Source organism: Trematomus bernacchii, unplaced genomic scaffold (assembly GCF_902827165.1).
Source record: "Trematomus bernacchii unplaced genomic scaffold, fTreBer1.1, whole genome shotgun sequence".
NCBI lineage: Eukaryota > Metazoa > Chordata > Actinopteri > Perciformes > Nototheniidae > Trematomus > Trematomus bernacchii.
In genome coordinates, this window is record NW_022987698.1 from 6145880 (window position 1) to 6171521 (window position 25642).

Consider the following 25642-nt stretch of genomic DNA (forward strand, 5'->3'; position numbering starts at 1 on the left):
AGACCCCTGGTGTAGAGACTGCGGTCAACTCAGCCGTCTCTCAAATGTGCTTGGTCAAATGAGCAGCTCTTCATTTTTGATTGCGCGATTAATAGCGTCTTTACGGTAATCGCCGAGAAGCGGCACTGACGCTAGTACAAGAATAAAATAATGCATGTTGTTGTGTTATATTTTTCGATAAAAATATGTTTTACCATAAGTTCTTAATCAAATTGGTACTGTTGGACTCAGTACTTGTTAGACTACTACCACAAGTACTTTTACTGTGTACTTTTTTGGTAATACTCTGTCAAACTCCCCTCCCATGTATTTGCTATGTTTGATGAGGGATACAATTATTCTTAGCCATAAGTTCTCAGTGAAAGTGGTACCGTTGGACTCAGTACTACTTGGACTACTATCACAAGTACAATCAAGTACTTTTATCGTGTACTTTTTGAGTAATACCCTGTCAAACTCCCGTCCAGAGTACAATAATGCATGTTTTCTGCCATCTTTGATGAGAGATAAAATTATTTTTTACCATAAGTTCTCAGTGAAAGTGGTATGGTTGGACAGAGTACTACTTGGACTACTACCACAAGTACAATCAAGTACTTTTATAGTGTACTTTTTGAGTAATACCCTGTCAAACTCCCCTCCAGAGTACAATAATGTATGTTTTATTTGATGACAGATACAATATCTTTTTGCCATAAATTCAGGCATTAATAACAGCTGGTGTTTCTCGTGAGTGTTTTCCCCGGGAAACAAACACAAATGCAAAAATACACAAACACACACGTATACACACACACACACACACACACACACACACACACACACACACACACACACACACACACACAAATGCTTTTTTCAAATGCAAAAAAGACTCCAGAGACTGCTTTGGATATTGTTACTATGCAAGAACAAGTGCTCAAAGTGGTTACCTGTTATAAATACCTAGGTATCTGGCTTGATGATTGACTTACTTTTAAACTTCAGGGTTAATCTGCTTAAAAAGCTGAGGATTAGACTAGGTTTCTTTTTGCCTCAAGTGAGAAACAAGTCCTGTTTCTCACTTGAGGCCAGCAAAAGGCTAGTCACTGTGACCTTTTTACCTGTGCTGGACTATGGTGATTTGATATATATGAATGCACCTGCCCATTGCCTGGAAAAGTTAGATGCCGCCTATCACAGTGCTCTGAGATTTGTTACTAACTGTAAAGCACTTACTCATCACTGTACCCTGTATGCCAAGGCAAGTCTGCCATCACTTACTGTACGGAGGCTCAGTCATTGGTACATGTTTATCTATAAAGCCATGTTGGGTAAACTCCCAACTTATATCTGCTCTCTGATTTCACAGAGAGTGGCAAGTAGCTATTGCCTGAGATCCCAGGATGTGTTTTTATTACATGTGCCAAGTGCTAGGACTGTTTTAGGTACTAAAGCTTTTATGTGTGCTGCTCCTCTAGCTTTAAACTGAGCATTTTGGTTCCCTTGCATCATTTTAAAGCTCGCCTGGATGAAATGTTATTTGATACCTGTCATTGTGAATAGGTTGCTAATTTGTACCCCTGTAATTATGTTGTATGATGTCCTTTTTGTTTTCTGTTGTTTTTATGCGTAACCAATGTGCTGCAGGTCTCCCTTGAAAAAGAGATTGTTGATCTCAATGGGATTCACCTGGTTAAATAAAGGCTACAAACAAACAAACACACACTCGCGAGCTCATTTGCTCCGCTAATAATCAATCAGATCGATGGATTCCAGAGAAGAGGAAACTTTGAAGGCCTTTTTTAATGATCTGCTCCTAGCCGCCAACTCAGGTAGCCCAGCTGTCTTGGTGCTGTTAGACCTGACAGCTGCCTTTGATACTGTGGACCATAGCATCCTGTTGTCACGGCTTGAACAGTCCGCTGGCATCACAGGCTCTGCCCTTGCATGGTTCAGGTCCTACCTGACAGACCGTAGCTTCTCAGTACAGCTAGGTGCCTTCTCCTCTGCCAAAGCCCCTCTTACCTGTGGGGTTCCCCAAGGCTCGATTCTGGGCCCCATCCTTTTTCTACTGTACATACTGCCCCTAGGTTCAATTCTCACTAAACACAATATTCCCTTCCACTGCTACGCCGACGATGTACAGATATATCTGCCTCTCAAAGCAAATGTCAAACACTCACTACAGCAGTTGATGGACTGCTTAACAGAGATACAATCCTGGCTGAGCAAAAACGTTCTCAACCTCAACGAGAGCAAGACTGAGGTCATCTTTTTTGGACCCCAACCTCCAGCCTCTCCGGTTGATATTCTGGGCTCTCTCAATAAAAACATCCTCCCCTCTGTCATGAACCTTGGAGTGACCTTCACTAGCACTTTTAAATTCGACAAGCAGGTCAGCACCGTAGTCAAATCCTGCTTTTTTAAAATAAGATTATTGGCCAAAACCAAGTCGTATTTATCTTTTAAAGACTTAGAAAGGGTTATTAACGCTTTTGTTACCTCAAGACTGGACTATTGCAACGCTCTGTATGTGGGTATGGACCAGGCCTCAATTAAACGCCAGCAGCTAGTCCAAAACGCAGCTGCACGTTTGCTGACTGGCCACAAAAAGCGTGACCACATCACCCCAATTCTGGCCTCACTACACTGGCTTCCAGTTCGGTTCAGAATTGATTTAAAAATCCTTTTATTTGTTTTTAAAGCACTAAATGGGCTGGCTCCGGCCTATATAGCCGAACTCCTCCAGCGCTACACCCCAGCCAGAGCTTTAAGGTCTGCTGACCAGCTGCTGCTGGTAGTGCCCAAGACCAGGCTTAAAACCCGAGGGCACCGAGCCTTCGCAGCAGCTGGCCCTAGGCTCTGGAACACTTTGCCCCTCCATGTGAGGTCGGCCCAGACACTAGGGTTTTTTTAAATATACACTAAAAACACACTTCTTCTCTCTGGCCTTCTAGTTAGAGCGGAGCACGACTCCTGACTTTTCCTTGTTTTTTTTTATATATATATCTGTTGTAATTGATTGTCTTTTATTGTGATTGTAGTAATGTGTTTTTATTACATGTACAGCACTTTGGCTCGACCAAAAATCGCTTTTAAATGTGCTTTATAAATAAAACTTGATTTGATTTGATTAGATTTTTTCTCAAAATGATGACTCGGTGACAGTCATTATATAATGTGCTTAATATTTGGAGTACAAAAACAATCCTGATATCAGTAGAAAGCTAGGAATCTCCTCTTTCCAACAGTGTATACAACTCAAAATGTGTCTTCGGGTCAATGCGACTGATTTCGATGGAGCAGGTCACATATATGTTTCGAACTTCACATAATAGGAATTCTGGATGTATAATGGGTTGGGTGGGGGGGCATGGGCTTAATGTTGTATTCGAATGAACAACCTGAAACATACATTTTGAATATGATAAATGTTCTTGAGGCTCAAAATGCTGGGGTCAAATGACCCCAAAGAATAAAGGGTTTAAAGTTAATTTCAGGATAACAGGAGGTTTAAGAATACATGATATAGTCCACTATTGAGTTTGCTTTTTCCTTAAATGTATCAAATAAATGTAACTAAAATACTACTGACTTAGCAGGGTATACAGATTCACCCATTATGCCATTAAAGGAGCTTTTTTCCCCAAACATATCTGTCCAAACTGGATACAAGTATAAAATGCAAACCATAACACAATTATTTTTGGGAGTGAAGGTCATGGGAAAATTAAAGATGATTTGATTGTGTTATTAAAAGAGGAGAGAGAGGAAATTAACTTGTTCATGTTATTCTTATACATACTTGTATAGAAAATGTGCATGTTGAACTACAGGCTGGATATATTTCCCAGGCATCAAGGAAATAGAAAAATAGAAAAGTGAACATCGGTTCAAAAGTAAATAATGTTGTGTGCAAACATTTAAAATTTAAATTCAACATTTTTTCAAGTTTTACCTTTTCAATGATTTCTCCAAAAAACTAAATCAAAGCAAATCATAAAAAACGTTTTAGTCAATATAAGATTTTAGCCCAAAATAGCTGAAATTGAACGTAAACAGTATCAAACATCAGGATGCGTGGCAATTAACACATTTGTGCACGCTATTACAATTTACTTTAGTTGAAGTTAATAATAATGTTGATTTTAAGATCTTTATATATCATTGATTTAATCTTTCTGAATACTTTTGAAATAAAACACAGCAGAATGAAAATTTATTTTATAATGTTCATTACAGATAATCCCTTAATTTCATTTTGAAAACATGTGTCAACTGTATTAATACAGATGAAAAGCTTTTATTAGGAGGAACAATTCATATTTGGCTTCAATGACTCTTGATGAAGGCAGTATTATGATTGCTTGTATTTATCCTCAGAAATTTAATATTTTAAGAAGTGACCTTTGAATAAATATTGCAAAACAAAGCCTATATAACCTGGAAGGCTAAACCAATTAGTATTTTGTCCTGCACTACAAGATTTCAAGTTTCTATAGTACAAATCTGGGCCATTTGTGTTACGGTTTTGAATTTATGTTTTCATTTTCCACCTTTGTTTTGAAATGTTTTCCTCCTTGTGTCTTGTCTGATCCTTCTTCCTGTGTTTGCCTTCCTGTCGTTAGTTTCCCTGGTGTGTCTGATTGTCTGATTGTGTTCACCTGTTGCCCTTGTGTTTCTGCCTCCCTTACCCCAGCTGTGTCTTGTCTTGTGATTACCCCTCTCTGTATTTAGTCTTCCCCTGTGTGCCTTGTCAGTTCATTGTTGGTTTTTCCTGTCCCCCTCCTGTTGGCTCTCATTCCTAGTGCTACCCATATTATCCATGCCATGCTTTTTTGTTCAGCAGCTTTGTAAATAAAGCTCATTTTTGTTTCTAGACCTGTTACCTCTTTTTGTAGTCTGCATTTGGGACCTACCTTTTCCATGCTACCTAACAGATCGACTACTGTTCTGCCGGGGGTCCTGCCAACCCTATGTCCTGTCCTGTTGGGGGTCCCGCCGACTACTCTTCTGCCGGGGGTCCTGCCAATCCTATGTCCTGGGCCGTTGGAGGTCCCGCCGACTACTGTTCTGCCGGGGGTCCTGCCAACCCTATGTCCTGTCCTGTTGCGGGTCCCGCCGACTACTCTTCTGCCGGGGGTCCTGCCAACCCTATGTCCTGTGCCGTTGGAGGTCCTGCCGACTACTGTTCTGCCGGGGGTCCTGCCTACTCCATGTCCTGTGGCGTTGGGGGTTCCGCTGAGGGTCCTGCCAACTCCACGTCCAGTATCGTTGGGGGTCCTGCCGACACCTGTTCCGCTGAGGGTCCTGCCAACCCCATGTGCTGTCCCGTTGGGGGTCCCGCCGACTACTGCTCCGCCGGATTTCCCGCCAACACCAGATCCTGTGCTGTTGGGGGTTCCGCCGACACCTGCTCCGCCGGGTTTCCTGCCAACACCAGATCCTGTCCTGTTGGGGGTCCCGCCGTCACCTGCTCCGCCGGATTTCCTGCCAACACCAGATCCTGTCCTGTTGGGGGTCCCGCTGACACCTGCTCCGCCGGATTTCCTGTCAACACCAGATCCTGTCCTGTTGGGGGTCCCGCAGACACCTGCTCCGCCGGGTTTCCTGCCTACACCATATCCTGTCCTGTTGGGGGTCCCGCCGACACCTCTCCCGCCGGGGGTCCTGCCAGCTCTGTGTCCTGTCCTGTTGGAGGTCCCGCCGACACCTGTTCCACCGGGGGTCCTGCCAACTCTGTGTCCTGTTCCGTTGGGGGTCCAGTCGACACCAGCCCTTGCTCCATCCGGGGTCCCATTGACACCAGCCCATGTCATGTTCAGGATCCCGTCTACGCCTGTCCCGTCGGCTCCGGTTCCTGTCCGGCCGATACTGGGTCCTGCCCGGCCTCCGGAGTTGTCCCGTCAGCGCCTTCCTGCCCGGCCTCCGGAGCTGTCCCGTCAGCGCTTTCCTGCCCGGCCTCCGGAGCTGTCCCGTCAGCCCAAACCCGTCCTCCAGACCCCCTCCACCCACCCTTTTGGCCCTAGTTATGCGTTTTGGTCCTGATGGAGCGCAGCCTCCTGCCAGAGGGGAGGGGGGTGAACAGTTTGTGTCCAGGGTGGGAGGGGTCGGCCACTGTCTTCCCGCCTCAGGGTCCTGGAGGCGTGCAGGTCGTGGAGGGATGGCAGACACCCTCTCTGCAGAGCTGATGACACGCTGCAGCCTGCCCTTATCCTTGGCTGTGGCTGCAGCGTACCAGATGGTGATGGAGGAGGTGAGGATTGACTCGATGATGGAGGTGTAGAAGTTCACCATCATCGTCTGTGGCAGGTTGAATTTCTTCAGCTGCCTCAGGAAGAACATTCTCTGCTGGGCTTTTTGGATGAGGGAGCTGATGTTCTGCTCCCACTTGAGTTCCTGGGCGATGATGGTGCCCAGGAAGCGGAAAGACTTCACAGCAGTGACTGGGGAGTCACACAGAGTGATGGGGGCGGGTGGGGCTGCGTTCTTCCTAAAGTCCACTGTCTTGAGAGCATTAAGCTCCAAGTGTTTGTCCCTGTACCAGGTCTATAGAAGAATACATTAATTATTGTACTCTGGAGGGGAGTTTGACAGGGTATTACTCAAAAAGTACACGATAAAAGTATTTGATTGTACTTGTGGTAGTAGTCCAAGTAGTACTCTGTCCAGCAGTAACACTTTCACTGAGAATTTATGGCAAAATCATCGTTTCCGTTTTCTTCGTTTTTTTTCTTTGTAGGTGGACAGTGACGGGAGTAATTTCCAGCCGACTCCAAACCCAACACCTACGTGTGTGTGTGTCTTTATCCAGTCTTGTGCTATGTTTGATTTTTAATAATGGTGTGGAGTGTGGAAAGAGTGGCTGTAGGAGCCATGAAACGTACAAAGTATTGCATTTTGTTTTAATACAAATTTGTTTTGTACTAGTTTCATATTTGGGTAATGGTTTGCATTATTATAAGATATTTGTTTGATCGGAATGGGTTTGTTGCTTTGGGTCACATGGATATGGGCGGCACTCAGGGGAATTATAATCCTGTTCACCTGCGTGAGGTGTGTGTGTTTGGAAGAGAGTACTGTATACATACATAATAGAAAACTTGCAAAAACAAAGTATGACAACATTATTTTTCACTATTTATAATGCTTAATATCATGAAGGATGTTGTGTGATCGTGCTTTATAATATGGTGACATGAACTTTAACATGTTTCTTAGGCTCTCATGGCTTCATCACAGGACAAAGATGGCGTTCAAGCCATTCTCTCTTTTAAGTGGTCAGAAGATGTTCCACTGCAGAAATGTCATCACAACCTGCAGAAAGTTCTTCAGACTTGGTCCAACACCAACAAACTCTATGCAGATTGCAAAGTTTTAAAAGTCTCAGAAGATGGTAGAGTTGAGATACGTCTTACACCGGCTCCAGGTAGTAATAGTATATATTTTTACTAGGGCTGTCAAGTTAAAAACTTGAAAAATATCCCTCTAAGGTACATTTAGAACAGATAAAAAATGTGCGATTAATCGCGATTAACTATTTTAATCGACTGACAGCCCTAATTTTTACTGTTACATCAGACCTATATTACTCACATTTTGTATTTTCTAATGCAATGTCTTCCCTTTATTTCAAAGGCAAACCCATTCGTGCGAGTGAGCTTCAGAAACTTAGTGGACAATCACTGCAGGGGAAAGATGGGAACACAGTCACAATACTGTCTGTTACTCTGACACCGCTACAGCTTGAGACACAAAAACCATCAACGAACCTTCCTCCTTCACAAGATGTAGTATGTACTGTGTAGTTAATCAGTCTGAATGAAATGCATTGAAAATAAAAATGTTGACACGAAAACATTGTTTGTTATTCAGGATGTGCCACGGGAGGAGAAGAGCAGTTCAGTTTCGACAGAAGAAGAGAAGAAAAAAGAAGTGGCATGCACTCTCTCAGTGGGCCCTTTCTGGTATGTGAGCCACATCTACAAGAAGGAAATGGAACGTATAGCGAAAGAGAATGGTGTTAAAATCACAGCAGATGTACAAATTACATTTGAAGCGAAGAAAGATGGAAGCCCACAAAAAGCTCTCTCTGAGTTTATAAGCCTCGTCCAGAAGGACTCAAGCGATTTAGAAGCCTCAAATATTCCTCTCAAGCATGTAGATCCAGAAGAGTTGAAGGAAGTGATGATAACCCAGATGAATGGTAGCAAGCTTTTGCTTACTGTAACGCCTGAAGAAATTATCTCATGGGGGCCAAGACAAAGTCAAGATACCTTCAGAAAGTCAAAACAGAAAATGTTAAATATCAGCACTTCTGTTGTAGACTCTGGAGAGGTGTCTCATGACACATCACCGAACATTGGCATGAGCATCAAAGACCCTCTGGTCAATGCTGGGCTTACCATGGAGGAGAACTACTGGAAGCTGACGACTACCTCCTACGTAAAGCAAGTAGCTAAGATCAAAACTAAGTTTGGTGTTGATTTTAAAGAATCCGGCATCAGTCAGGGCAAAGTTGAAGTCAAAGTTTTCTACAAAAGATCTGTGTCAATGGAGAGCCACGCTCTCAGTGCTCTTCTTCATCTCTATCAGAAGATTGCCAAATCACCACTGAGCTTCAGCCATCTCGCTGGTGCCACTGGGTTCAGAGGCTCACCAGAAAACCTGAGCAAAGCTGGTCCATCAGAGGGAGCCTCTGAGAGTCAGAGAGGAGCTGAAGGCTAAATGCATCGAGTGAAGACTTCCATATGAAGTTACGGAGGAGAGTTATTTTCTCACTAAAATAATAATTATGTAAAACAATCATTACTTTAATGCTCTTACTGTTGTATTGCATGCTGGCTTTTCTTCTCTTGTTATTCTTTTAATTATCAGTAAGGGTTGCTTTGAGTTTATAGTTTATCAACATGTATCATCTTAAAATAATAGTATAACTTTCTTTGATGAAGGATATCCTCCATTTTTGGAAAAACAATTCGAACATGGATGTCGAGTAAAACAGAGTGGTGTCATCATTAGTTAAAAGCTTAAATAAAAAGGTGAGTTTTAAGAAGTGATTTAAACAATATCACTGATTCTGCCAGCCTCAGATACTCAATACATTCTAAAACAGGCAGGTAGCCAGTGAAGAGAGAATAAAACAGGGTGATTTGGTCTAGCCTTTTGGTATTTGTTAAAGTCTTGCTGCTGCATTTCACACAAGTTTAAGGCAAGATATAGATTTTTGGCCTAACAGTAATCGAGACGAGAACAGATACTAGCGTGGATGACTGTCTCCAAATCAGACCGGGATATGAAGGTCTGGATTTTTAAAAATGATATGTAACTAATAAAAACATGATTGAACAACTTTTGTGATTGCAGGTTTTATCTTTGAGGAGAGGGAGCAAACATGTATTTGCGGAGACGGGGTTGGTTTAGGATGGCCAAAAATGAGTACTTCTGGTTTTTGTCATTTAACTGGAGAAAATTATGTGCCATCCAGCACTTTATTTATTTTATCACTGCAGTACATATATTTGTGCATCATCAGCATAGCAGTGATATAAAATATTGTGTTTTTGTATGATATGCCCTAGTGGCAGCATGTAGATGGAAAATAATAATGGCCCAATAATAAAACCTTATCATTACCTTAAAGGTGGGGTAGGTAAGTTTGAGAAACCGGCTCGAGATCGCTAGAATTTGAAAATACACAACCGGAGAAAATCTGCCACTTCCTTACAGAGCCCCTCCTCCAACACACACGAACGCGCACATGACCAATGAGGGCACGAGATAAGTTTGTGCACAGATGGATGCTGACAGGCAGGTAGGCCATCCAGTTATTTTAGTCGGGCCGGCTAAAATGATTGGTCGTACTTTTTACAGTATTACGGCTTCCACAGATGAAATTTTTTATGGATTTTTTGTCAAAGCACTTAAGATATTCATTGCTATCGGGATGTTAAGAGCATTCCATGGAATATAACAAGTGTATCTCGAGCCGGTTTCTCAAACTTACCTACCTCACCTTTAACTAGTATAAGAATGACATTGGCATATATAAATCAAACTGTCTACAGTACATATAATTGATTTACAATTTCCCAAATAAATGATTAAACCAACCCACACTGTCTCATCAAAGCATTCTTTAATATATCAGTATGTTGTGAAACAAAAACACAATTGCTTATTTTCTGTACAATTCTTTAATTTGTATTTATAACAATATCTGTTATTTAGTTTGTAAAGTACTCCAGCAAAAATTAAACATTATTCTCTTTCCAGAAGAAAGTCTGAGCCTCCATGCATTGTGTACTATAAAAGCTATGTGTCATTTTTCATTAAAAAAAACAAACAAGGACTAATCAAAAACATTCTGAAAATGCATGTATGATTTTGCAAAAATGTTCTTTAGGTAAAATGATTGTACTTCTCTCTCAATTAAAGGCAAAACATATACAACAGCATAAAATATCGCTTGCTGACAGGTAAGCAAAGTAAAAAGTTGTTATTGTAGTTACATTAAAGATTGGTGTTACTTTCCACATGCATTAAGATATGGCTAACACATCTCTGACAGAAAGCAGCATTTTGAGACAGGCTGAGCGTAAGGACGTGTCAGAGCGACCAGAATGGTAGCATTAGCAGCAGCAGGGCACAGAGGAGTGAGAGATTAGAAAGACCAAATGAACATAATGCACTTAAGACTGAGTCATTACAAAAACTGTGAACGTACAGACCTTGATCCTCTAAAGGTAAAAAGATATATCAACAAGCCAGATTGATGTCATCTAGTCTTTACACCAAAAGAAATGGACTGGAGAAATAAAAAGACAAACAAGACCCATCTCGATTTGACCATAATTGCAGACTACCTTTCCTTTTAAAGGAAGAGCCTTGTGACACAACTAAATGGTGCAGAAATGACACAGTCCATCAGTCTTGTATCTGCTAAGGCCCCCCTCTCATAAGCACAGCAAACTGCCCACCCAAGAAGGCCTTCATTCATACCACCCCTTTACATCTGTAATCTCCACCCACCATTGTCTGGAATGTTTAAACCATTACCAACTTCCTCACTGTCCATCTCCATAAGCACACACCAAACGCCTCTCGACCTCTCGCTTTAGCAACACATGAGCTCCAGCTGTCATAAAATGTGATGAAAACAAACATACCTGTTTTACATCTTACGGTATAAAGCCAACAGTATACGCTATACCGTAACATATGGATTCTGTGCAAGGAAGACAACATCATCATTTCATGGACATTGTTCTCAGAGAAGAAAATATGTGGAAATACTGTAGTTGCCATCTGGTATTGACATTTTACATGTGCTATACACAAACGGTGCTATCACAAATCTGTCTCACACAATCTTGCTAAAAAACTCTAGCAAGACAACATATGTACCGATTTAGAAAACTTTGAGTTTTGCCTTTCCCACTCAAAGTCAACACAAACAACAAACAGTTGGCACTGGTGAAATGGAACAATGTTTTTTCTTTTCTATACAATTCATACAAAAATAAAAAATTAAAATTGCTCCAATGATAGCATCTTTACTTCAGATGTTCTTGTTTCCATTTCATTTTGCACAGAGGTAGTGGCTATTTAGGTAAAGGGTAAGGGACAAAGTGTAAATTAAAAATCTCTCATAGAAAATGTTATTCATTTTTGACCAGAGGAATCTCAAAAGAACAAAATCTAATACTGCAATCACATACAAAAGTAGTCCTTCATTTTTGTACATTTTATACAGTGTTCACACTTTTTGTCAATTTTCTCTCACACTTTTTATCGATTTTTTTGTTTTGTTTTGTTTTTCTTTAAAAGGTAAGAAGAAGGGTTTGTTTGGAATAGCGTGATCCAGGCCAATGGACTGTTTATGTCAGGGGGTCCACAAGGGGCTCCTCATCTCCACGTGATAGCAACTCCTTCTTCTCGTCTGTGCTGGCCAGAGAGTTGCGGCTGTTGTGTGCTCCCATGTACAGAGTGGCGTATACTGGGTTTGTGAAGTTGGTGGGCTGGAAAAAGGCAAAACATCATGCATTAGATATTATAAATAGAGACTACAACATATGCATATAAATACATGTGTGTGGTATTTCTCTGTACCTTGTCTGGGTCCAGCGTGAAGTCTGCGTCTAGCAGCTCCCCAGCATCGTCTTCTGGCTCGCCTTCGTAGATCTTGTAGGCGGGGTTTCCAATTTCAACATTCATTGCTCCGTTTGTCATCCTTTGGTGCTGGAAGCCCTTAGCCCTACGCAAAATATTAAAAGTACAGTCATATATTTGTTTCTTATTCAAGGTTATTAAAGCCTTAACAGTGCAAGCGGGGGAACAGCCACATAATAAGGGGAGGGACGAGGCATCACATGACTCCCACCACCATCCAGGCTGAGGGAACTAAGCCACAGCACAGGCGCCGACACAAACTCAGCATTCATGTAGCCCATGACAGATCCAGACTCAGAGGACCTGGATACAGGATTGTTTATGTACACACTATTTTTAGGACCACATTAGATCCCCCAAAGTATGCTACGAATACCGGCATTATCTTTGGTCTCTAACTGTAAGTACATGCTAGATTCACATTTTCCAATCCGAGCTTTATAGAATGCTGACACACTGTCCAGCTCTCAATATGAGAGACAAAACCACAATACAAACCACAGCACAGTACAGTAAGTACAATATGGCAAAATATGATGGACAACAGTATGACAGATCTACAGCACTGGCTAGTGCATGGACAGATCTATTCAATGCATCTTTTCAATAGATCTGACATTGAGCCAGTCTGAAGAGGGCATTAAAAAGGAGATACTGTAGGAGAAGGATGAACTACAGCTCCCATTCACATCTGAGAGAATGGCACAACATCTACCACAGGACCAAACACTGCACAGCAAACCAAGACGTATGAATACAAGAGAGGCAGAGAGAGAGAGCTTCAGGATGCAGAACTGAATGAGGAAATGGAAGGAAAGTGAAACCCTGGCAACCGTTACCGCAAGCGTCTGGAGCCGGTTTTGCCGAGCCGACTAGACCTGAGGAGCAGAGGAGATGCCATTACAGAGAGGAGAGGGAGAGGGCAGACCAAAGAAGGGAGAGAAAGAGGAAGAACGAGAGAATTTAAAGGCAAAAAGAGGTCTCTACTGTCTCTTCTTTTGAATGAAAACGTTACTCACCCTCTCATCCTTCTTCTATACCAGAACAACGCTCCTGCAGCCAGCAGAACCAGTAGCAACAGCAGCAGCACGGGTACCACTATGGAGGCTGTGCCTACAAACACAAACAAACAAACAAACATATGAACCGTGCATTGAGAATGTTATCTCATTCCGTGAAATTATATTAATGATGTCAAGGGAGTGTATACGTACGTCCACCTGAACCTGAGGAACTGTCACTGCTGGATATGGACTCACAGCGATGCCCCGCCCACCCAGGTGAACATCTACACACACAAACACACACTCAAAGTGAGATATGCATGCATGCAATCATACATTGGATATTTTCACACTCAATTAATGACATTTATGGGTGAAAACGCCGCTCCTCACCTGCACACCGGTAGGCGTGTGATGGTGTTTATAGAGCACTGTCCATGAGCACAGTACTCATTTGTATCACATGTGTAACAGCTGGGCTGGAGTCTTCCATCTGTGCAGCTGAAGAAGACAGACACACATTGTGAGTAGCAATGAAGAAGAACTAGACAGCTTTGCACATGTACGTTTGTTTGTGTGCGTGTCTGTTTGTGTCGAGTAGAGAATGTGTCTTACCGGCACATGAAGTCTCCTGTAGATGTAAACCCGTTGCTGGGGATACAATCACTGTCGCGACAATAGTGACACCTGTCCACCTCACATGTGCTGCCACTGTACTGAGGCAGACAGCGGCACAGTTTGGAGCCACTTTCACTCTGAAGACATGTGCCTTTGTTCAGGCAGTGGCCCTCACAGCTTCCTGCTCACACACACACACACGCAAACATGTAAGTGCAATGCCTAGCAGCCACATCATAATCTATTAGAGCGACTCCATTTGCATCAAAAGTATTTGAACATTGTTAAACTTGCATGTCTGCTAGATAGTAGGAGCACTCACTGTACTGGCACTGGTCGCCCAGGAAGTCAGTTGGGCAGCTGCAGGTCGGCTGGTTTCCGGCACTAACTGTACAGTTGCCTCCATTGTTGCAGTAATCCCTACAGGTGTGCAGGTTACAGGTTGGCCCTGTAAAGCCTTTCAGGCACCGACATGTAGGAGAACCTGAGGAAGCAAAGTATTGTTACACTACCGTGCCAACAGAGACATAACACCGGCAAAGCCCTATTTTAGCCTATATTATTTTTATTTACGATGCACACAAAAAAATAGATAACATAATATGGCAAAACCAGATTGCAATGTCAATATCTTACCTTTAGGGGAAGGTGTGCATGTGCCTCCATTCTTGCAGAAGTCCCTGCACTGGTCTATCTCACATCTTTCTCCTCCGTAGTTAGGCTGGCAGCGACATTTGGGCTGCTTGTGGGCATTCAGGGTACAGCTGCCACCGTTCAGACACTGGACCAAGCAGGGGCCACTGGGAGGAGCTGCAGGGGTGATGTTTTTCAGTCATACAGAATGAGTTCAGATCCCAGTGTGTGTATGTATGTTTGTATTTGGGAGTGTGTGTTTACTTACAGATAGGAGACAGGGTGGGAGTGGGCAGCTCCACACATGTGCCGTTGTCCAGCGTGCGTCCGTTGGGACAGATGCAGACTGGTCCGCTGGGGCTCAGCAGACACAGCCATTCACATTTCTTCCTGTCGCAGGGATTAGGCACTGCCAAAAACAGAGAGAAAATCTGTATTAAACCACTTACTGACTGCTTTAGTCCTCCTGTCTTCTCTGTCTTTTATTGAGAGTTGCTGATGTAAAGGGTTGTGTCTCTTTCCACTCACCCTCAGGTTGCTTGTAGCGGTGGTACAAAGCTATATCTGTGGCGTGGTTCATTCCAGTTGTCAGGTTCTCAATGGGGCCTTTGCCAAACTTATTCACTCTGAAGACGTAGTTGTTGATGTAGGTGACGCCATAGATGTAGTCCTCAAAGATATCGATGCTGAAGGGGTGATGGAGCACTGTGAAGGAACAGAGGAGACATGTTATGGAAGATTCACAGACAGTATACCTGCTAAAATGTCCATTCTTGCATTTTCATCCCAAATGGAAAATGCAACTGACACATGGATACAAAAACACAATTGGTATGGATTACAGAATGTGCCACTCAACTGTTCTTATTGCCGTTTACAGCCACAACCACATCGCTGCCATTCAGCCTCACACTGCAGATCAACGAGAGTTTAGCATCAGCCCAGAACAGACGTTCGTTGAAGTAGTCCACCGCTAGACCTTTAAGATAAGAGAGAGTAGTATAATAAAAAATAGAAAGATTAGAATTGAAACATATGTACACTTTGCATTTAGTATGAAACTAAATAGTATACATTAGATAATTCATCCTCCGCACCCACCATTAAAATACATTTCAGTTAAGCTGGTTTTCACTGCCTGCATTCCCACTATAAACCAAAGTCTCTGTATACAAATATTTTTATATTCATTGTTTTATTTTATCATTTTTAAATGATCAATTATATGTGTGAGTAGTGTAAAGGAGCTACAACTTTTAATTGAACGCACTAAATCACATTTGTAACCTCGAGTGGAGAATGTGTGTTTGCATGTTTTACCAGTTGGCCACTGGATGTTTTCTTCCACCAGCGTCTCCCTCATTGTTCCGTCCATTGCAGCCGTTTCAATCTTGGGATGATTCCCCCAGTCGGCCCAGTACATTTTCCTAATGAAAGAAATGTAAAAGCTCAATTTATTAGTGCTGTTATCTATTAAATACTTTTGCATTTGCATTCTTGTTATCCGCTCACCCTCTCTGGGGGTCGACCACAATGGCGTAAGGCTCATCGATCATGCCGGAGATGAGCGTTTTGCGGTGGCGTCCTCCACTTATCTGGGCCACCTCGATGACGTCTCTGCCAGAGTCAGTCCAGTATAAGTTCCCTGCCACCCAGTCCACAGCAATGCCACGGGGCATCTTCAGATCTGGGATCTGACCACCGACACACAGAAATAGCACTCAGAACCTCCATCGTTGGACACACACCTAGGAACAAGCACATCAATACTGTACACACTCACCTCCACGTTTGTGACCCTCGACTCACTTTGGCGTCGGTTACGATTGCTATTTGGGGAGGAGGAGGAAGAAGGCAAATCATAGGAGGAAATCCGCCCTGTGTGCCAGTTTGTCCAGTAAATGCGGTTTGACTTGACATGCAGGTCCATGGCATCAATGCGCACGTTGGCATCGCCCTGAAAGACCTGCTCATAGCGCCAGTTTGGCATGAAAGGGTCCAGGCTGCGGATCTCGCTGTCGTCAGCGATGTAGAGCACTTGTCTCGGAGCTGGGAATGCACAAAAAGTCATGTCAGGCCGGGAAAAGAACCAACAGATATTGTAGTAGATTGAAGAGGTGCGAGAAAAAGCACTGGAATTCAGGGTTTTTATGGCATATAGTAAATAAACTTGGAAAACTAAGTGTCTATTCGAGGGGGAAGCACTCACCATCAGCCTTGCAGGTGTCATTGATTCTGGCAAAGTGTTTGTGGCAGATACACTTGTGGGAACCCTTAGTGTTGTTGCAGATGTGGGAACACACACCAAACTGCTTGCACTCGTTCTTATCTGTGAAACACCCCAAGGCCACATGAAGCACATTACAAGTGGTTTTAAGAGCACATTGCCACCGCAACATGCGATAACACATACACATTTGAAACACGTAGAGTATGTGAAGGAAAACTGTACCTTCACAGCGGTTACGTCCATTGGACTGGAAGCCTGGTTTGCAGGAGCAGAAAGAGTCGGTGCCGTTCACCACGCAATGAGCTTCATCTCCATCACCACACACTGTCCTGTTACTGTGGCAGTCATTCAGCACCGTGTCTGCAGGCACAGGAACAGGTGGTATAAGACAAGGTGCATTCAGAAGGACAACCACCAATTTATTAAGACATTTATACTGAGACACAACACACCTTTCTTATTGCAGTTGATTTCATCAGAACCATAGTCCTCGCAGTCATTGAAGTAGTTGCAGCGCAGGACAGAGCTGATGCAGAGACCACTAGAGCACTGGAACTCATCTTTCTGACACACTGGTCTGGAAGGAGTCGATGCTGGAGGAGTGACAGAGAGGTTAGATCCCAATAAAGGATTTATAAATCACATAGCAGTTAGCATACAATGCTTTCCTGAGTTGTTTATTTCACTTTACAGTTTATAGTCTCTTTAAAAAAAGGAAATAGAAAATAATAAACAAACTCACGGCAGTTGACTTCATCGCTGTTGTCCCCACAGTTGTTGACAGTATCACAGCGTTTTGATAAAGGTAGACACACGCGATCGTTATGACAGCGGAACTGCCTTGTGGGGGGGCACTGGAATTGAACTAAGGGACAGAAGGGGAAACACATTAAGAAAGAGAGGGATTGCTTTTAGGAAGGGTATCAACCGGGTCATTTTTTTTAAGAACACTGTCGACTGTGAACAGAGATTTTTACCACACTCCTCTGGATTCTCATCGGAGTTGTCTCCACAGTCGTCCTCGCCGTCACACTTCCAGCCCAGGGGTTTACAAAGAGTGTTGTTGCACTGGAACTCGTCCAGGGGGCAGTGTCTACCCACTGAAACACGGCGGTGAGAGAACAGGACAGAGGAATGAATAACACAGAACATCCGCTGCTGATACACAAGCATCCAGGAGATACAACAAGTGTCTTCCTTACCTCCAGTGTCACATTTCTCCTCATCGCTGCCATCCAAACAGTCAACATCAGCGTCGCAGCGCCAGCGGATGGCTATGCAATGGCCATTTTTGCACTGGAACTGATCACTGTCACACTTCACATCGCAGCCATTCTGTAACAAACCAAAGAAGGATTCTTGTAAGTGCCTTTAGTGTGTCAATGTTCAAAGCAGAATAAAGGGGTAATATGGTTGAGGGATACCTCATCTGAACCGTCAGCACAGTCGTGGTCTCCATCACACTTCCAGCGGCCGGCAATGCAGCGGCCATTTGTGCATGAGAACTCGCTTTCCGAACACCTACGAGGCACTGAGGATAGAGAGAAAGCAGCTTAGAAGACTGAGAGTGAATGATTGAGCAGGAACGGAGAGGAAAGGCGAGTAGCAAAGAGAGGCGTTAGGGAAGGAAAGAAAGGAGGGAAAAAGCCGACTGCAAGAAGAGAAAAGGAGGCTCTGTCGAGAGTCTGACATACATGAATATTATAAGGCTGATAATTCATATGACAGTAATAACTCATGGGGTGCAGGTGGGGATGGTGCAACATTCTCTTCGCGGTATGTGGTGGAAGAGCTAGAGGAGCAGTAGGGATTGAAAAGGATCACAGAACGAAAGACAGGCGGGGGGGGGGGGGGGGGGCACACGAAAGACTGGGTAGCTAAGATTGTGTATGGTTGAGCTGAAACTGTGAAAACACCTACCTCTGGCTCACATCAACAGGCCAGTGTGAAATGCAAAATAGACATGAAATGACGTGAGATGTGCAAATGGCCACAGAACTTATTAATGCAAAAATGGAAATCAAAGTCTCAACCATGCGTGTAGCTGAGTAATTATAGCAGACAAACACACAGTGAAAGGCGATACATTGCCAACTAAAACTCATTGCATCTGATATCATGTTATAAATAATTGCTTTCATGCAGACTGTGATGAACTGTGGTTGTGGCTATGTGAGTGAGGAGCAAAGTAAAATACAGAGGGGAACCTACCACACTTGTCTTCATCAGAGTTGTCCCCACAGTCGTTGTCGTAGTCACATTGCCAGCGGCCAGGCACACAGCGGTTGTTTTTACAGCGGAACTGGTATGGCTCACATGTACGCTCATCTGAGCACCAAACAGACATGATTAGTACAAGCATGGCCCTGTAACTGACTTCCTTTCCCCATCATTCACCCTGTCCTTACCACACTCTTCTTTGGGTTCATCCGAGGCGTCTCCACAGTCATCCTCTCCGTCACACTTCCAGCGGGCCGGGATGCAGCGCCCCGAATCCTTACAGCGGAACTCATCCACACCACATGTCATCTGAGCTGCAATAGAAAGGGTTTAATGGATTAGACACTGTGACACTAGACATGGGAATAAAGGCTTAGTCACTCTGTTTCTGTTACAGAATGAACAGATAACAAATAGATAGAAATGTTATTATTAAGCTTCAATAATGGCTCACTTAATAATGAATCTCTAAATAATCTTTGTGGCTGTGGTTTCTTATTTTAAACTCAAATAGCACGTGAAATATTCTCTATATTTATATTTTAATTGTTTGCTGAAATCAAGAGCCTCCAATCAATATTATCAGTCAGGAAGTATTAGAGGACCGTGTTCTTGCTGTGAAGAGAAGAGAATATGAGTGGCGGCTTACTGCAGTTGGCAGGCTCATCAGATCCGTCCACACAGTCATTGTCCCTGTCACACACCCACACCCGTGGGATACAGCGCTTGGTGATGGCACACTGGAACTGGTTGGGGGCACATGTCACTTCCGCTGCACAACAAATACATAGAAACTCCCTTAAATACAGAGAAACTGCTACCTCAACACACATTTTCCAAATACAAATGACTGCAATGCTAAAGTTCTGCAAGTGGGCCCGTGAGGCTGCTATATGTGTTACATAATAACACGGTTATTTTGCTATTCTTCTTGCAGCCTTGCAGTTAAAGCTGTTAAAATGTAAATTTTGACCAGGATGGCATGGCAGAACACTTCATGTCATCTCCCTCTGTGGAGGATGAATGTGCTCAGAAAATGTCATGGCAATTACATTATGCAACATCATTTGGCCTAAGGGTATTGCTAAAGGAAAGGTCAACATGGACAGCGATGTGTTCAGCAATTTCAGTGTTCAGCAATTTATCTGCTCATTAGAATTTTGAGATACAGTATGTATAACTGTGGTCTTTGTAGGCAAAAGACAAAAAGTCAAAGAGGTGACTATAAAAAGTAGATTTCCTACAGCGGGGACAAAGTTATGTTTAAGCTTCCATTTCTATAGATCCATTTTTGGACCATTATGTTAAGATAAACTGACAAACCGACACACTGGACCAAAATCTCGATTGGCAGGCATTCCCACCAGCCTGGCAAAAGAATAAAAATAACAGAGGCCAAAGGGAAGTAAAAGGACAATGAGACTCACGACAGTCCTTCTCGTCCTCTCCCTCTCCACAGTTGTCCTGTCCGTTGCACCGGAAGATGCCCGGGATGCAGCGACTGGGGTGGGTACATTTAAACTGACTTGGCAGGCACACATGGATGTCTGGAAAGAGAGAGACAACAAACCCAAAATGATATGGGTTATTATAGTTACACACAAGTAAAACAATTATATTATGTACGTTTATGAAGGTGTGTACCGCAATTGGCCTCATCAGAGTTATCTTGGCAGTCATTGTCCCCGTCACAGATGTAGGCTGGGTTGGTACAGATGCCCGTCCCACACTGGAACTGGCCCGGTCGGCACTTAAACTCAGCTATGGGCAGAAAACATAGCATATTATTAAGCAGACCAAACAAAACTGCATACTGCAACAACCACCGCTATCATTGTAGTCATAGTGGAATCATCACTCACGGCAGTCTGCAGGCTCGTCTGAGCGGTCCCCGCAGTCATCCTCAGTGTCACACTTCCACCAGAAGGGAATGCACTTGTCATTTTTGCAAACAAACTTGAAGGGACAGAAAAGGGAGAAAAAAATGGTTTTCAAGTTATTTATGTTGGAAAAAATGTACTGTAAAGAAATCAGTATAAAAAAGTGAATAATGAGTTAATACAGGTTAAACCAATAGCCTCTAGCTAAAATAAGATAAGATGGACCTTTATTAATCCCCGTGGGGAAATTCAGTTGTTTAAAACAGCAACAGGGTAAGATTGAAAAACAGGACAGCACAGAAATTATATACAGTTCAGTAACTTTTAAAATAAGAAATTAATTAAATGAACATACATATTTGGGTCATATATACATATTAAATATATTTACATGTATGTGTGCCGGTAAAGCTAGCTTACCTGACTTGCGGTGCAGTTAGACAAGCACTGTTTGCCATCGGCTGCTAGGTAAAAGTTGGTGGGGCAGGCACACTTGTAGCCCCCTCCAGGTGAGAGCAGACACAGGTTACTGCAGCCTCCGTTGTTATCTTGGCAGGGGTGGCCGACCACTAAAGAACAAGCAACGTAGATTCATCAGACAGGACACAGATTAAGATTGACATGTTGTTGTGAATGACGAGCAACTTGGTTTTACCTTCAGGCTGGCGGTACGGGTGGTAAATGTGGACGTCCATCGGTCTGTGTAAGGTGCTGATCAGGACGGTCTTGTTGATTCCCAGAGTTTTATGACATCTGTTGATGGACTTTGTCTCCCAGTCTGTCCAGTAGATGTACTCCTCAAAAAGAGTCATAGCAAAGATGTGGGGAATATCCTGAACTAGAACTACAGAAGCAAAGGTAGAAAGACAAGTAAGTTAGTAACAACAACTTTAATATTACACCAACACACTTTAAATGAGTTCATGTGTGTGTTACCTGTGTGTCTGTTGGACCCATCCAGACTGGCAAATGCGATGTAGTCCTCCCGAGCATCAGCCCAGTAGATGCGGTCATTAATAAAGTCCAGTGTGAGGCCATTGGGCCATGTGATCTTATCCTCTATAATGGCACTCCTGTTGGAGCCATCCATCCCGATCCTTCCTATGTGGGGCGTGTCTCCCCAGTCTGACCAGTACAGGTACCTGTCAGGGATACTCTGAATTAGTTTAGGATATTGGTCATTACAAATCAGAATTTGACACCAACTACGTTCCAGACATCTCATGTTTGTTAACTAAAAGATTGAATTTCAAACCATTTGCAAAATCGCATAAGTGTTTAACATTTTTAAATATACATAATATACATTTACTGTAGCTAACAACTGATTAAGTTGGTTAACTCAGGAGTACATTCATTGATTGTGATAGTTAAAGGTGGGGTAGGTAATTTCGGAGAAACCGGCTCGAGATCGCTAGAATTTGAAAATACACAACCGGAGAAAATCTGCCACTTCCTTATAGAGCCCCTCCTCCAACACACACGAACGCGCACATGACCAATGAGGGCACGAGATAAGTTTGTGCACAGATGGATGCTGACAGGCAGGTAGGCCATCCAGTTATTTTAGCCAGGCCGGCTAAAATGATTGGTCGTGCTTTTTACAGTATTACGGCTTCCACAGATGACATTCTTTTATGGATTTGTTGTCAAAGCACTTAAGATATTCATTGCTATCGGGATGTTAAGAGCATTCCATGGAATATAACAAAAAGTGTATCTCGAGCCGGTTTCTCAAACTTACCTACCCCACCTTTAAGTACACCAATGAAATAAATATTCCCTGCTCACAGAAATCTTTGCTGCTGCTTTTTGACCCAGATCTTTTAAAGTTGTCTCGCTCTTACCCATAGCGCACGTCCACAGCCACAGCGCGGGGCTCTCTCAGGCCGCTGTTGACCAGAACTGTCCGGTACGCTCCGTTCAGCTTTGACACCTCAATTGTGTCCCGTCCCTTATCACACCAGTACAGGTTTCCCCCGACCCAATCCACTGCCAGACCGTCTGGGTTACTTAGTGATGTGCGATGAAGGACCTGACAAATGAGCACGGATTCTTGATTCATTTTCCTTGGTTTTTACTGCACATTCATGCAAAATGAATGAATTCCTTTTTATATGCTGCTATTATGTCCGTTCTCCACACTGACCTGTACGTCACTGCCGTTGATGTGCATGCGCCGGATCATGCTGCCCTGGGTGGTCACATCTGTCCAATAAATCCTCTCCTCGCGAACGTCGAAATCCAGAGCCACAGCATTGTTCAAGCCCTGTCAAAGCACAGGCGCTGCATCAGTCTGGGCCAGAGATAAACCCCCGTTTGCAGGATTTCTAAGCCCTCCATAAGCTTTATCTGAAAGTCTCACCTGTTTGAGAAGTGTGTAGTTGGAGCCGTCTAAATTGAGCCTCCTCAGATAGTAGCGGTTGGCAAATATCAGGAAGGGTTCTTCATCTGCAGGGAGGGGGAGACATCATATGCGATTAGATTTATCTAAAACGCTTCCTGAATGTTATTAAACTTGTCTTGTTTCTTACCAGAGGTGGATTTGCATATGGTGGGGTTTTCAGGGCTAAGCTGGAAACCCTCCACACACAGACAGTGGAAGCTGCCGTGTGTGTTGATGCAGCGCTGCGTGCAGGGATAGGTGGTTGTGCACTCATCTATGTCGACACAAGTCTTCCCGTCATCTTTCAGACGGAAGCCAGGATGGCATCTACACTGCGAGGGGGCAAAGAACAAAGCAGGTAAAGCAACAGTGCATGCTGTTAGTGGAGAGATAAAGTCAGATTTGCTCAGTGTTTGCCTGTTACCTTAAAGCCTATTTTAAGGTCTTCACAGAGCTGGGAGCAGCCGCTCAGTTTGCTGTTCAGGCACTCGTTAACGAAACAGTTCAGCTCATCGGAGCCATCGCCACAGTCGTCCTTATGGTCACAGAGCAATGTCTCATTGATACAGTTCCCATTATTGCAAGCGTATGCAGTGTCGTTGCATTTCTTCTCTGTGAAAGGTAAGAAAGATAGGACATCAGAAACAAAATGTTAACCAGAAGCTACTATCATTTCAGAGTCTCAACATTTAGTCACAGCTCTTGAGAGTGCTTTCAAATAGCCAAATATGTTTTTTTGTATTGGTCACTTTTATGTGCAATAACATGTTCTTATGATGGATGGGCCTTATCCATGTTTTCTTACTTTACTTTTGATCTGCTGCTAATGCTTTAATGTTGCTTGTCCACATTGTCCATATCACACAGGTGTTTATTAACGTCCTGATTAATCTAATAGATATAAAATAATGTAAATTAAAGAACAATTTCTTCTGGAGTGTGTGTGTGAAATTAACCTGGGCCGTTGCAGTGTGGGTTCTTGGGGGCTTCATCAGATTGGTCATGGCAGTCAAAGTCTCCGTCACACTCCCATGAACTCTGGATGAGGCAGCGTCCGTTGGCACAGCGGAACTCGCTGGGTCTACATGTCGGATATTCTGCAGCAAAAAAAAGCACAGAGGGTTGAACTCATTGTTAAAAGGGAGGAGGAGGAGGAGGAGGAGGAGGAGGAGGAGGGGAGGAGGAGGAGGAGGAGGAGGAGGAGGAACAGGAGGAGGAGTAGTGTTTTTTTAAATCTGCCCATCAGGAATAAGAGGTCATGGTTTCACTCACCACACTCCTGGGACTCATCTGAGCCATCGCTGCAGTCGTTGTCATGGTCGCACACAAAGTGCTTGGGGATACACTGTCGGTTCTGGCACATGAACTCGTTGCTGCTGCACGTGTCGTTGAACACTGAGACATATACATATTTGGTGAGTGAATGAGGTAAATGCACCCCTCCATGTGCAGTACAGATGTATGTCTTTCTTTGCCTCTATGAGTTATTCAAATGTTCTTATTTTGACCAAATCCAACCCCAGCCTGCACTCACCACATCCGGCTTTCACGCTCTCGTCAGCCCCATCAGGACAGTCTTTGTCTCCGTCACACTTCCAACGCTGAGGGATACACATGTGTGATCCAGGACACTGGAACGCCTCAGGACTGCAGGTTTTGGTCTCTGGGATGGAAATAGATTATTTAAAATGAGTTTTTGTTTCGTGAAAACGGTATAATCCCAAATAACATTTGTTTTTAAGCTATGACAAAAACCTAAAATGTGTTGCCTACATGCTAATATTTGAGTCCATATTACACTTGATTATTGTGCAGTAGTCCCCAGATGAATTTAAGCTCAAATCTAAATATGATCACAATAATAGTCTAATAATGTTATGCATGTTCAACTGTATTTTTTCCACAGAACCCACTGATGTCAATATACCTTGTGTGCTTAATATGTTAATGCTAATGTTTCTTGTATATATATTCATTAATGATTTGTGTCCAACACTCACTGCACTTGCTGTCCTCGTCACTGCTGTCTCCACAGTCGTCGGCTCCATCACACACCCAGCGGTTGGGAATGCAGCGATGGTTCCCACACTCAAACTGAGTGGCTGAGCAGAACTTATCTAGAGGTCCAGAAAGAATGTATAAATAACTAAATACAGGTGCCAAAACAGTCTGTTGCAATTTAGCTTGTTTGGGGCTCTGGTCTCTAAACTTACCACAGTTAGCCTCGTCTGCACCGTTCTCACAGTCATTCTCCTTATCACAGGTCCAGCTTAAAGGGATACAACGTCCACTAGGACATGTGAAGAAATGCGTTGGACACTTGGTTTTCCTGCTCCCTACCAGTGACAGAGAATTAGCAAGTCAGAGGAGAAAATATATTAGGATTTGAGCCAGAATGAGAAGACAAAACAGGAAACACATTTTAACACTGCAATGTCTTTTAAGGAGAACGTTCTCCCCGAACTACAATTTAATGGATGAAAACATGTGCTGTTTTTGTTCCACTTGGAACAATCCA

General features: G+C 43.3%; 1 protein-coding gene across 2 annotated transcripts in view; it reads right to left on the minus strand.

Moving 5' to 3' along the window:
- Positions 1-10100: 10100 nt before the first annotated feature.
- The window catches only part of LOC117489322 (low-density lipoprotein receptor-related protein 1-like), a 92102-nt gene continuing 76560 nt past the window's right edge, over positions 10101-25642 (minus strand). The window contains exons 51-90 of one of the 2 annotated variants that reach the window (XM_034138529.1): positions 25338-25460; positions 25125-25241; positions 24659-24787; positions 24397-24519; positions 24081-24221; positions 23549-23736; positions 23273-23456; positions 23104-23189; positions 22888-23007; positions 22586-22773; positions 21675-21880; positions 21394-21582; positions 21159-21307; positions 20721-20814; positions 20503-20619; positions 20286-20405; positions 19508-19630; positions 19047-19172; positions 18850-18966; positions 18063-18169; positions 17841-17973; positions 17616-17738; positions 17381-17503; positions 17091-17231; positions 16861-16998; positions 16618-16737; positions 16192-16457; positions 15921-16102; positions 15729-15835; positions 15268-15387; positions 14937-15113; positions 14677-14817; positions 14412-14585; positions 14098-14259; positions 13773-13956; positions 13551-13658; positions 13368-13441; positions 13173-13266; positions 12094-12238; positions 10101-12002 (exon numbers count right to left, since the gene is read on the minus strand). In XM_034138529.1, coding sequence (XP_033994420.1) covers positions 11862-12002; positions 12094-12238; positions 13173-13266; positions 13368-13441; positions 13551-13658; positions 13773-13956; positions 14098-14259; positions 14412-14585; positions 14677-14817; positions 14937-15113; positions 15268-15387; positions 15729-15835; positions 15921-16102; positions 16192-16457; positions 16618-16737; positions 16861-16998; positions 17091-17231; positions 17381-17503; positions 17616-17738; positions 17841-17973; positions 18063-18169; positions 18850-18966; positions 19047-19172; positions 19508-19630; positions 20286-20405; positions 20503-20619; positions 20721-20814; positions 21159-21307; positions 21394-21582; positions 21675-21880; positions 22586-22773; positions 22888-23007; positions 23104-23189; positions 23273-23456; positions 23549-23736; positions 24081-24221; positions 24397-24519; positions 24659-24787; positions 25125-25241; positions 25338-25460 — 5600 coding nt within the window. In that variant the 3' untranslated portion in view covers positions 10101-11861. The remainder of the gene's footprint in view (positions 12003-12093; positions 12239-13172; positions 13267-13367; positions 13442-13550; positions 13659-13772; positions 13957-14097; positions 14260-14411; positions 14586-14676; positions 14818-14936; positions 15114-15267; positions 15388-15728; positions 15836-15920; positions 16103-16191; positions 16458-16617; positions 16738-16860; positions 16999-17090; positions 17232-17380; positions 17504-17615; positions 17739-17840; positions 17974-18062; positions 18170-18849; positions 18967-19046; positions 19173-19507; positions 19631-20285; positions 20406-20502; positions 20620-20720; positions 20815-21158; positions 21308-21393; positions 21583-21674; positions 21881-22585; positions 22774-22887; positions 23008-23103; positions 23190-23272; positions 23457-23548; positions 23737-24080; positions 24222-24396; positions 24520-24658; positions 24788-25124; positions 25242-25337; positions 25461-25642) is intronic. The other variant, XM_034138530.1, reaches the window with a different exon arrangement.